This window comes from Ursus americanus, chromosome 14 (genome assembly GCF_024610735.1).
Source record: "Ursus americanus isolate L20-20 chromosome 14, mUrsAme1.1.p, whole genome shotgun sequence".
Lineage (NCBI taxonomy): Eukaryota > Metazoa > Chordata > Mammalia > Carnivora > Ursidae > Ursus > Ursus americanus.
This window is the reverse complement of record NC_142140.1, coordinates 45528475-45542196: the sequence shown is the minus strand read 5'-3', so window position 1 is coordinate 45542196 and position 13722 is coordinate 45528475. Positions and strand designations below refer to the sequence as shown.

Sequence of the window (13722 nt, the reverse complement as noted above, 5' to 3'; positions counted from 1 at the left end):
CTCCCATGGCGATTAATTTTCTCTCTCTGACAAAAGGGGAGATAAAAAGAAGCTTTCTGATGCAACACAGTCCCTCAGAGCCTCTGTCCTCAGACAATTTTGTCAGTCACCCCATAAACCAAGGCAAGATTCATTAACCAAAGATCCCGGATTCCAAGGAGGTTTTATCAAGAAGGTGTCCCAAGATAAGGAGAATTGAAGTATGTGTGGGAGCCAAGAGAGGGTCTCTTAGATCCTGGCAAGTAGAGGTGACAGTCTGGAACCCCACTGCTTGTGAAACTTCCTGGAAAGTAGGCATGGTTAGAGAGGAGATATTGATGGCAAGAAAGAGACTCAGAAGTTGATAGTTTTATATTCATTTGTATGATCGTGCGGAGTTTCAGTATATGCAGGCATTTGGAGGGACAGAGAGATTGTATATGCCTCTTAATCTTCCCCGGCTCACAGGTGAGCATCTTAGAATTTGTTTTACCTCAGCCCATCAGCACTGCCCCGAGCCTCGGGTGGCAGGAGGGGGTTGGGGGAGTTGTTTATTTTAATGTCCACACATGAACCTCCATAGAAGCTGCTGAGCTGGGAGGACCTGGAGTTCTTGATCATTGCTGAGAGATTGGTCTTAGGACATGCTCCCTGCCACAGCCCAGAGACAGCTTCAACCCTCCTTCCAGAAATTCTAAAACACTGACATCCCAAAGCAGTTTTCAGAGATCAGATCAGATCAGCTTGGAGAGCCAGGACAGAAAGAGCCAAACTTCTGTTCAATGGGCAGAACAGGAAAATACACATGACTGGGACCTGTCAGAATGGATTCGGATCCCAGAACTGCCAGTCAATCCCCGTGCCACCTTAGACATGTCATTACACTAAGTATCTCCCTTGCCGATTTTGTCATCCAGCAAATGCATAACAAGCTCTTCTGTGCTCCTTGTGCTGTGTGTTCCAGAGTGATGGTCAAGCAGAAAGCAGTCTGTGAACTGAGCTTTCAAGTACTCATCATTTGATTACCAAACTAGCAAAGAGAGGGAAAGGCAGGAATGCAGTGTAACTTGAATGGGCCAGAGGCACGTTTGCTTCTGTGGACCCCTTCCTCCATAAATAACAATATTAAAAAATTATATTTTACAGCTTATTGTTGGTATAAAGACACTTACAGTTCTGGTTGGATGCAGTCATCTTTTCTCTTCTGACTTTAAAAGAAATAAAAACATTTTAATGTACCCTGGATCGCCAGTGTCTGATGGAGGAAGAGCTCAGCCATGCTTCCTCGTAAGTGGAAGATGCTGTGAAGGTTTTATTGGCAACAGAGAGTCTGCTAACTCCAGTGCCTCTTCTCTCATCTTTCATTTCAGCAAAGGGCATCAGATAATGAGGAAAATATAGAAAGGAAGGGGTTTAAAAGGCAAATCAACTCTGGCTGGTCCAAGTGGTAGAGCATGCAACTCTTGATCTCAGGGTATGAGTTCAAGCTCCATTTTGGGGTTAGAGCTTACTTTAATAAAATGGTTGCAGTCGGAGGGGCTGTTCATCCTAAGGTGTGAGGTAGCTGACTTAGAACAAGGAGACAACACACCCAAAGCTAAGAGTGGTCTCTGTCCAGTGCTTCCTACTGCCTGACTGGGGAAGGTGGGTTTAGTGGAGGGAAGCATCCTGTCCTGAAGGAAGAATGTGTGCAAAGCTCCAGGCAAACCATGACAGAGGGGATCACAGTCCCGTTGGAGAAGCTGCTTACAGGAGATTCCAAAAGCAAGTAACAGGGGAATGTGCTGCTCTGTGGATGCATCATTAGCAAAGGGACTACCTGGAAATGCTGGAAGGGAAAGTGAGGTCAGGGAAACAGTATTGAGTATGAGGGAAGGAAGGGGGCCTTTCATAGGTAAGACATTGGGGAGACATCATATAGCCATCAGATGTAGAGGATCCAAGGGACCAGGGCAAGTAGTACTGAGTTCACGTCGTGCTCTAGACCAATTGACGCTTCTTGGAGGTAAACCGGAGTTGACCTGCATGGTTTCTTAAGGTGGAGACTGGGGGGCTGTTGACCAGTCCACTGAAAGGACCACTGTACCAAAGCCAGGTGAGTGAGTGGGGGAGCATCAGGGCAAGTGTATTCAAGGCCGTGGACCCACAGTTGGTGAAGTGGCTCCTGCCCCAGGCCAGGCAGTAGGATAACTGTCAAACAGAAGAGAAAAACATAACATGACTGGAGCAGGAATGCCAAAGGGTTACTTAGGAAAGCAGAATCTGAACGATCCATTATTTTTTGCTGGAAAGTAAGGTGTGAAGAAAAAACACAGGAACCCTAGAATCATACCAGCTGTTGTTTAAAAATTAATTCTACTACTTGTTTGCTGAGTAATCTTGGACTGGTGTATCAGTGTCCTGGGGCCACTGTGTGGTCTAAAACAACAGACATCTGTTGTCTCACAGTTCTGGAGGTCAGATGTTCACAATCGAGGTGTTGCCAGGATTGATTCCTTTTGGAGGGTCCGAGGGAGAGTCTGTCCCATGCCTCTCTCTTAGACTGTGACAGCTTTGGCAATCCTTGGTGTTTCTTGGCTTATAGCTGGGTCAGTCCAATCTCTGCCTCCATCTTCACATGGCCACCTTCTTTGTGTCTCTGTGTGTCCTCTCCTTGTCTTACATTAACATTAGTCACTGGCTTTAGAGAACACCCTAAATCTGGGATGTTTTCCTCTCAAGATCCTTAATATATCTGCAAAGACCCTCTTTCCATTTAGGGACACATTCTGAGGTTCCAGGTGGACAAGAATTTGGAGGCAACGCTATTCAACCCAGTACAGTTGGTTATTGCACTTCTTTGAATCTCTGCTCCTTCAACTATACAAGTGATAACACTTATCAGTAAGATCAAGTAAAAAAATGCCTATAACACTTAAATATTAAATATTAAATGCCTGTAGTACTTAAAATTATCCAGCCCAAAATGTCAATAGTGCCAACATTGGGAAACACTCAGCTGAAACCCATTAGCCTTTCTCTGACCTTAACACGGTGTTCGGTACGTAGTAAATGCTTAATAGGAATCACCTCCCTTTTCTTCCCTTTGGTGGGGGGCTCGTGGGGGAGATGTGGATGAAAAGAGAAGAAATAAGTACACTGTCCACTTGAAAATCCTTTGACAAGGTCCAGAGAGACTGTTTGCCTATGAATTTGCCCCAAAGGATAATGATTAAAGAGCAAACCCTTCTCTATATGGAGTCATGGAAACAATGCAATTCTCCGGGGATTTGAGTTGAGACTAGTCTTATTAATAATTCCTTTAAAATGTACCTGGGAGGGGCGCCTGGGTGGCACAGCTGTTAAGCATCTGCCTTCGGCTTAGGGCGTGATCCCGGCGTTCTGGGATCCTCCTCTGCAATGAGCCTGCTTCTTCCTCTCCCACTCCCCCTGCTTATGTTCCCTCTCTTGCTGGCTGTCTCTATCTCTGTCAAATAAATAAATTAAATTAAATAAATGTACCTGGGAATTCAACTTCACGGATTAATCTCTAGGCATGCATAGGACATGAAGCTTATCTCTGCTAGAAGACCAAGACAATAGACTCAAGAGACCTCCCAGAGGCTCTGCTCCACGTCAGAGAAGAGTTTATGGATGTCAGTTGAAGGGTTTCTTAACCTTGGCACTATTGAAATTTGGGACCAGACAATTCTTTGTGGTGGGGACCATCCTGTGCATTCCAGGATATTTAATAGCATCCCTGATCTCTACCCACTAGATCCATTAGCAGCCCCAGGCTTGACAACTGAAAATATCTCCAGACATTGCCTATGTCCCAGGAAAGAGGCAAAATCACCCCTGGTTGAGAACCACCAATTTAGGGCAAGAACAGGGAATTGTCATTTCAGGAGAGCATGACTGAGAACAAACTTGAATTGATCATTTTTGCCATGCAAGTGGACAAGAGTTACAATGTTGAATAACATCAACAAAAAGGGCTAATACATATAGAACAGTCTTACTATATGCCAGACACTGAGCCAAGTACCAGGCATACATTATCCTATTATAGGTGAACCACCCTACCCAGCTGGTTTTTATTTATTTATTTATTTATTTATTTATTTATTTATTTATTTATTTATTATTTTATTTATTTATATGACAGAGAGACAGCCAGCGAGAGAGGGAACACAGCAGGGGAGTGGGAGAGGAAGAAGCAGGCTCCCAACGGAGGAGCCCGATGTGGGACTCGATCCCGGAACGCCGGGATCACGCCCTGAGCCGAAGGCAGATGCTTAACGACTGAGCTACCCAGGCGCCCCACCCCAGCTGGCTTTTTAATGTTTACATTTCATCTACAATATGAGTAATAGTTGTGAACTTAAATCAAGAAATTGCCACATGGTTGTCATTGAGCTAAGCTGTTTATTTACTCACAGCTACTCCTATGAGGAAGGTGTTTTTTATCCCTATAGACAGATGGGGAAACTGACTACCAGAAAGATTAAATAACTTGTCCAAAGTCACAAAGCTAGGTTGGTATTCAGATCTTGTTCTATCCCAGAGTATATTCCCTTAACCATATGCCAAACAATCCACACACTCCATATTCCTTCTCCAGGCTCATCATTCCCTATTATCTTTAGCAAGATCTCCCTATTTGATATCTAATCTCTTTGGAATACTTCCTTTGTGTTGGCCCCAGGGCGTCTGGGATAGGGTATATTCCAATATTCCACTGAGACTGACTTGCACTCCCTACCTTGGGGACAGAGAGTTCAACTGCAAATGTTGGTGGATAGTGCTTTCCTGGAGGGCAAAGGCAAAACTTTGCTATTCCCCATCCCCTGACCAAAGCAGACATAATGAATCAGTGATGGTTTTCTTTTTTTTCCTACTGAGACTGAATGTGCTCATCATCCTTCTTGAGACTCTAAGCAACCACTACCAAACAATTCTATCTGGCATGTAAGACAAGACTACTGCCCACTAAAACTCCTTCCAAATATCCTGTTCTTCCTACAGATGAGTTATGCTTCCTGGAAGATGAGAGAATCAAATCAGTCAATGATCTCGGACTTCACTCTCATGGGGCTCTTCAGCCACTCAGGGCCACATCTGGTCCTGTTCTCCCTTGTGGCTATCATATTCACTATGGGCCTTCTGGGCAATGCTGTCCTGCTCTTCCTGATCCACACAGACTCCAGGCTCCACACTCCCATGTACTTCCTGCTCAGTCAACTCTCCCTATTGGATGTTGGCTTTCCATTGGTCACCATCCCCAAGATGGCAGCTGACTTCCTGCAAGGAGAGGGTTCCATCTCCTTCGGGGGGTGTGCAGCTCAGATGTTCTTCCTGATGCTGATGGGTGTCTCTGAAGGTGTCCTGCTATCCCTCATGTCTTACGACCGCTATGTTGCCGTGTGCCACCCCCTGCATTATCCTGTGCTCATGAGACGTCAGGTCTGCCTGCTCGTGGTGGGCACCTCCTGGTTGTCAGGTGTGCTTGTGGCCTCCATCCAGACCTCCATCACCCTGCACTTCCCCTACTGTGCCTCACACACTGTGGATCACTTCTTCTGTGAGCTGCCTGCTCTGCTGAAGCTCTCTTGTGCAGACACATCCGCGTATGAGTTGTCGCTGTCCATCTCAGGGGTGCTGATCTTGCTGCTGCCCCTGTCACTCATCACCACCTCCTACAGCCATGTGTTGAGGGCTGTTCTCCACATGCACTCTGCCGAGGCCAGACACAAGGCCTTCACCACCTGCTCCTCGCACATCACTGTGGTGGGGCTGTTTTATGGGGCAGCCATGTTCATGTACATGGTTCCAGGCACCTACCACAGCCCACAGCAGGACAATGTGGTTTCCCTCTTCTACAGCCTTGTTACCCCCATGCTCAACCCCCTCATCTATAGCCTGAGAAACCGAGAGGTTCGAATGGCTTTGGTCAAGGTCCTTGGAAGAACTGGTTTTAGGTCAGAGATGACCTGCTGGAGGATTCTGCATTGTTCCCAGGACCCTCCCTTACAGTTGAGGCCTGTTTCATTTGCAGTTCATGTGGTGCAAGGTGTACTATAACCAACTCCTTTTCTCTTCCCAGACTTGCTTTTTCTCTTGGGGGTTTATAGAAAACAAAAATAGTGAACCCAATCACTTAAACAAGAGGAGGGGTTGTTTGCTTGGGGTGTTTTTTTTTTTTTCATTCTTAAACAGAAGGAAATTTTTGCTAAAATAATGCTAACCCAATAGCTTGTGGATATTTTGGCCACTCATTAGTGTCCTGGCTTATACCCCATTCTTATACATTTATGCACAGTGAGTGATGGGTCTGGGATCCAATATCTGAAATCCAAGTAAGAAAGGAGATATAGGGGCTACTGCTCTGGCAGTGATGCTCTAAACATCCCTGCCCATGTTGGTTCTCAGCAGTATCTTTGTTTGAATCACATTTTTAGGTTTCACAGAAGTAGAAGACTCACTCAAGATGACCCTGGTTGGGCAGTCCAAGCATGTGTTACTTTTGCTGTCTCAGTTACGATGAAGTAGAGATGTAAGATGGTGAAGCCCACTCTTATCTGAATATCAAGGCCATATAAGATTGGATGCTGTCATTTTTAAACTTTTGTTGTCATCACCATTGGGTACAAGAATTAAGATTACTCAATTAAAGATTTCCAGAGGAAAAATATATCCCTGATCTTCATCTTTGCAAAGATATTTACTAAATATGTCTTTGGATTAAGAATCAGAGCCGTGGGGAGGAGTTAAGATGGCGGAGGAGTAAGGGACCCCTTTTTCAGCTGGTCCCCTGAGTCGAGCTGGATAGGTAACAGACCAGCCTAAATAACCATGGAATCAGCCTGAGACACAGGAAGATACATCTGGATCTCTACAAATGAACATCTCCAGCGCTGAGTATTGAGGTACCAAGAGGGGAGCCGTAAAACCAAGCACAGATATCGAAGATAAACGGAAGGGGGAGGGAGCCGCCGCGTTTGGGCGCCAGAAAGCGGCAGCCACCTGCACGGGGGAGTGGGCGGACCCATGGTGGGCACCCGCGAGAGAGCGGACAGAGACCGGTGAGCCGTGAATGCGCGCCACCAGACATCTCGCGGAACACCGGAATCCCGGTGTGCTCACGGGATCCAGACTGAGACCAGGAGCTCTCGGAGCGTGCGCGGGGCGGCTGGCGGCTGGCGGGCCACCTGCATGGGGGAGCGGGCGGACTCGCGGTCGGCACCCGCGAAACAGCAGACCGAGACCCTGAACCGGGTGCGCCCGCCACCAGGCTTCTCACGGAACTCCGGAATCGCGGTGTGCTCACCGGGCATAGACTGAGACCGGGAGACCCGGGAGCGCGCGGGGCAGCCGGTGGCTGGCGGCATTAGAAACACAAAGGACAGAGACGCGCCAGCCCTGGAAGTGAGGGCAGGGACGCCGGGTGTGGGGCGCACATCCCGGGACGCTGCAGGGTTGAGCAGCACCAACAGTCAAGAGTTAAAGTGGCCAGAACATCAGTGGAGAACGGGCCGCAATCCCTCTGTTCTGTGACAATGCAGCCTCCGCTGCTCTGACTCTCAGAAGAGGCATAGCCGACCGCCAGGGAAAGCCGCCAAGAGAACAAAAGCCTGTAAATACCGGCTCACAGCGTGCCCATCCCCTTCGCCCCTCGCAGGGGACACGGAGACTCTACCCAAACAGGGTTGCCTGAGTATCCGTGCGGCAGGCCCCTCCCCCAGAACACAGAAGGCAGGCTGAAAAATCAAGAAGCCCACAACCCGGGGCGCCTGGGTGGCGCAGTCATTGAGCGCCTGTCTCCGGCTTAGGGCGTGATCCCAGCGTTCTGGAAAGGAGTCCCTCATCCGGCTCCTCCACTGGGAGACTGCTTCTTCCTCTCCCACTCCCCTGCTTCTGTTCCCGTTCTTGCTGACTGTCTCTCTCTCTCAGATAAATAAATAAAATCTTTAAAGAAGAAGCCCACATCTCTAAGATCCCTATAAAACAAGGGGCACGGCCTGGTACCCAGTCAATAATTTGGGCTCTGGACAACCCTGCAACCTCTCCTCATCAGAATGACAAGAAGGAGAAGCTCCCCCCCCCCACAGCAAAGAAAAGACAGTGAGTCTGTGGCCTCTGCCACAGAAATAATGGATATGGATGTAACCAAATTATCAGAAATGGAATTCAAAGTAACGATGGTCAAAATGATGAGCAGAATTGAAAAAAGTATTAACGAAAAGGTTACTGAGAATATAGAATCCCTAAGGACAGAAACGAGAGCGAATCTGACAGAAATTAAAAAATCTATGAGCCAAATGCAGGCAAAACTAGAGGCTCTGACGGCCAGGGTCACCGAAGCAGAGGGAAGGGTTAGTGAATTGGAGGATGGGTTAATAGAGGAAAAAATAAAAATAGAAGATGCTTTTAAAAAAATCCACATCCACGAATGTTGGCTACGGGAGATTACGGACTCAATGAAACAATCCAATGTTAGAATCATCGGCATCCCCGAGGGGGTGGAGAAAAACAGAGGTCTAGAAGAGATATTTGAACAAATGGTAGCTGAAAACTTCCCTAATCTAGCGAGGGAAACAAACATTCGTGTCCAAGAGGCAGAGAGGACCCCTCCCAAGCTCAACCACGACAAACCTACGCCACGTCACGTCATAGTGCATTTCGCAAATATTAGACCCAAGGATACAGTATTGAAAGCGGCCAGGGCAAAGAAATTTCTCATGTACCAAGGCAAAGGCATCAGAATTACGTCAGACCTGTCTACACAGACCTGGAACGAGAGAAAGGATTGGGGGACCATTTTTAAAGCTCTTTCAGAGAAAAACATGCAGCCAAGGATCCTTTATCCAGCAAGGCTGTCATTCAGAATTGATGGAGAAATAGAGACATTTCAGAATCGCCAGTCACTAACCAATTTCATAACCACGAAACCAGCCCTACAGGAGATATTACGGGGGGTTCTATAAAAGTAAAAAGGCCCCAAGAGTGATACAGAACAGAAAGTCACAGCCAATACAAAGAAAGACTTTACTGGCAACATGGCATTATTAAAAGCATATCTCTCAGTACTCAGTCTTAATATTAATGGCTTAAATTCTCCCTTAATATGCCACAGGGTTGCAGATTGGATAAAAAGAAATGACCCATCCATTTGCTGTCTACAAGAGACTCATTTCGAACCCAAAGATGAATTCAGACTGAGAGTAAGGGGATGGAGTACCATCTTTCACGCAAATGGACCTCAAAAGAAAGCTGGGGTACCAATTCTCATATCAGATAAATTGGATTTTAAACTACAGACTATAGTTAGAGACGCAGAAGGGCACTATAATATTCTTAAAGGAGGTATTCAACAAGTGGATATGACAATTATAAATATATATGCCCCCAACAGGGGAACAGCAAGATACACAAGCCAACTCTTAACCAGAATAAAGAGACATATAAATAAAAATACATTAATAGTAGGGGACCTCAACACTCCACTCTCAGAAATAGACAGAACACCCTGGCAAAAACTAAGCAAAGAATCAAAGGCTTTGAATGCCATACTCGATGAGTTGGACCTCATAGATATATATAGAACACTACACCCCAGAACCAAAGAATACTCATTCTATTCTAATGCCCATGGAACATTCTCAAGAATAGACCATGTTCTGGGACACAAAACAGGTCTCAACCGATACCAAAAGATTGAAATTATCCCCTGCATATTCTCAGACCACAACGCTCTGAAATTGGAACTCAACCACAAAGAAAAATTTGGAAGAAACTCAAACACTTGGAGACTAAGAACCATCCTGCTCAGGAATGACTCGATAAACAAGGAAATCAAAAATCAAATTAAACAATTTATGGAGACCAATGAGAATGAAAATACAACAGTCCAAAACCTATGGGATACTGCAAAGGCAGTCCTAAGGGGGAAATACATAGCTATCCAAGCCTCACTCAAAAGAATAGAAAAATCTAAAATGCAGTTTTTATATTCTCACCTCAAGAAGCTGGAACAGCAACAGAGGGACAGGCCTAATCCACACACGAGGAAGCAGTTGACCAAAATTAGAGCTGAAATCAATCAAGCAGAAACCAGAAGTACAGAAGAACAGATCAACAGGACTAGAAACTAGTTCTTTGAGAGAATCAATAAAATTGACAGACTACTGGCAAGACTTATCCAAAAGAAAAGAGAAAGGACCCAGATTATTAAAATTATGAATGAAAAAGGAGAGGTCACGATGAAAACCATTGAAATTGGAAGGATTATTAGAAATTTTTATCAACAGCTATATGCCAATAAACTAAGCAATCTGGAAGAGATGGAATCCTTCCTGGAAACCTATAAACTACCAAGATTGAAACCGGAAGAAATTGATTCCTTAAACAGGCCAATTAATTATGAAGAAATTGAGTCAGTGATAAACAACCTTCCAAATAACAAAACTCCAGGCCCGGACGGTTTTCCTGGGGAATTCTACCAAACATTCAAAGAAGAAATAATACCTATTCTCCTAAAGCTATTTCAAAAAATAGAAACAGAAGGAAAGCTACCAAACTCATTCTATGAGGCCAATATTACCTTGATCCCCAAACCAGGCAAAGACCCCCTCAAAAAGGAGAATTACAGACCGATTTCCCTAATGAATATGGACGCCAAAATCCTCAACAAGATACTTGTTAATAGAATCCAAAGTTCATTAAAAGGATTATCCATCACGATCAAGTGGGATTCATACCTGGGATGCAAGTGTGGTTCAATATTCGCAAATCAATCAGCGTGATACATCATATCAACAAAAAAAGACTCAGGAACCACATGATCCTCTCAATCGATGCCGAAAAAGCATTTGACAAAATACAGCATCCTTTCCTGATTAAAACCCTTCAGAGTGTAGGAATAGAAGGTACATTTCTCAATATCATAAAAGCCATCTAGGAAAAGCCTACTGCAAATATTATTCTCAATGGGGAAAAGCTGGAAGCCTTTCCCTTAAGATCAGGAACACGACAAGGATGCCCACTCTCGCCACTATTATTCAACATAGTACTAGAAGTCCTTGCAACAGCAATCAGACGACAAAAAGGGATCAAAGGTATTCAAATCGGCAAAGAAGAAGTCAAAATGTCTCTCTTCACAGATGACATGATACTCTATATGGTAAACCCAAAAGAAGCCACTCTCAAACTATTAGAAGTTATAGAGCAATTCAGTAACGTGGCGGGATACAAAATCAATGCTCAGAAATCAGTTGCATTTCTGTACACGAATAACGAGAATGAAGAAAGAGAAATTAGGGAATCCATCCCATTTACAATAGCACCAAAAACCATACGTTACCTTGGAATTAACTTAACCAGAGACGTAAAGGACCTATATTCTAGAAACTATAAATCACTCTTGAAAGACATTGAGGAAGACATAAAAAGATGGAAAGATATTCCATGCTCATGGATCGGAAGAATTAACATAGTTAAAATGTCCATGCTACCCAGAGCAATCTACACTTTCAATGCCATCCCGATCAAAATACCGAGGACATTTTTCAAAGAACTGGAACAAATAGTCCTTAAATTTGTATGGAACCAGAAAAGGCCTCGGATCTCCAAGGAACTGTTGAAAAGGAAAAACAAAGCTGGGGGCATCACAATGCCGGATTTTGAGCTGTACTACAAAGCTGTGATCACAAAGACAGCATGGTACTGGCACAAAAACAGACACGTAGACCAATGGAACAGAATAGAGAGCCCAGAAATGGACCCTCGGCTCTTTGGGCAACTAATATTTGATAAAGCAGGAAAAAACATCCGGTGGGAAAAAGACAGTCTCTTCAATAAATGGTGCTGGGAAAATTGGACAGCTACATGCAAAAGAATGAAACTTGACCACTATCTCACACCATACACAAAAATAAACTCCAAATGGATGAAAGACCTCGATGTGAGACAGGAATCCATCAAAATTCTAGAGGAGAACATAGGCAGCAACCTCTACGACATCGGCCAAAGCAACCTTTTTCATGATACATCCCCAAAGGCAAGAGAAACAAAAGATAAAATGAATTTATGGGACTTCATCAAGATTAAAAGTTTCTGCACAGCCAAGGAAACAGTCAGAAAAACTAAGAGGCAGCCCACAGAATGGGAGAATATATTTGCAAATGACACTACAGATAAAGGACTGGTATCCAAGATCTACAAAGAACTTCTCAAACTCAATACACGAGAAACAAATAAATCAAAAAATGGGCAGAAGATATGAACAGACACTTTTCCAATGAAGACATACAAATGGCTAACAGACACATGAAAAAATGTTCAAAATCATTAGCCATCCAGGAAATTCAAATCAAAACCACCCTGAGATACCACCTTACGCCAGTTAGAATGGCAAAAATAGACAAGGCAAGAGACAACAACTGTTGGAGAGGATGTGGAGAAAGGGGATCCCTCCTACATTGTTGGTGGGAATGCAAGTTGGTACAGCCACTCTGGAAAACAGTGTGGAGGTCCCTTAAAAAGTTAAAAATTGAGCTACCCTATGATCCAGCCATTGCACTACTGGGTGTTTACCCCAAAGATACAGACGTAGTAAAGAGAAGAACCATATGCACACCAATGTTCATAGCAGCAAATGTCCACAATAGCTAAATCGTGGAAGGAGCCGAGATGCCCTGCAACAGATGACTGGATTAAGAAGTTGTGGTCCATATATACAATGGAATATTACTCAGCTATCAGAAAGAACGAGTTCTCAACATTTGCTACAACATGGACGGCACTGGAGGAGATAATGCTAAGTGAAATAAGTCAAGCAGAGAAAGACAACTATCATATGATTTCTCTCATCTATGGAACATAAGAACTAGGATGATCTGTAGGGGAAGAAAGGGATAAAGAAAGGGGGGGGTAATCAGAAGGGGGAATGAAACATGAGAGACTATGGACTATGAGAAAAAAATTGAGGGCTACAGAGGGGAGGGGGGCGGGCGAATGGGATAGGCCGGTGATGGGTAGTAAGGAGGGTACGTATTGCATGGTGCACTGGGTGTTATACACAACTAATGAATCATTGAGCCTTACATCGGAAACCGGGGATGTACTGTATGGTGACTAACATAATATAATAAAAAATCATTATAAAAAAAAAAAGAATCAGAGCCGTTCTTATGCATATGAAGACTGAGTTGACACATCATCCAAAGCATTTTGAACGGTGGGTGCCAATCTATGTGTGTGTTGAGGAAAGGGGTTATTGATTGGGAGCTTTTAAGTATTTGAACTATGTCATCAAGCCCACATCTAAGTCCAAGCTTCTTTTCAGAGCTCTCTGGGACCAGTCAATATAGGTATCAGGGATGATACCTGTAGAATACTGTACTACTTGTAGTACACAATAATACAATAAGGTATCACAACTTGACTACAGAAGAGTATCGGGGTAGTATAGTATGGTATCAGAGATGACCTACACTGGAATTTATATGGGCAATAAATAAACTTTTATCTATAAAACCAACAGGGTTTCTATTATCACAGCATACACCCTCAAGAACCCTGTCAGTACTTCCTATTATTGTCTTATTTATAGATGAAGAAACTGAAGCACAGGGAGTTTAGGCAACATATCCAAGCTCCCCCAACTAGGAAGTAGGGGAGCTGCAATTCTAATCCAGGCTGTCTGAGTCGTTGTTCAATATATCACAATGCTTCCAACTGGCAAATGCTCCTGAAGGCTAGAAA

At 44.3% G+C, this 13722-nt stretch overlaps 1 protein-coding gene across 1 annotated transcript; it reads left to right on the top strand.

Annotated features, from left to right (window-relative positions):
* The first annotated feature begins 5007 nt into the window (after positions 1-5007).
* LOC123779814 (olfactory receptor 2Z1-like) lies at positions 5008-6042 on the top strand. Its single transcript, XM_045778357.2, has one exon. The coding sequence runs from the start codon at positions 5008-5010 to the stop codon at positions 6040-6042; it is 1035 nt and encodes a 344-aa protein (XP_045634313.1).
* Positions 6043-13722: the final 7680 nt, after the last annotated feature.

Bases quoted from the DNA above. Each gene is read 5' to 3' on its own strand.
- LOC123779814 (XM_045778357.2), top strand. From the start codon at position 5,008: ATGAGAGAATCAAATCAGTCAATGATCTCGGACTTCACTCTCATGGGG.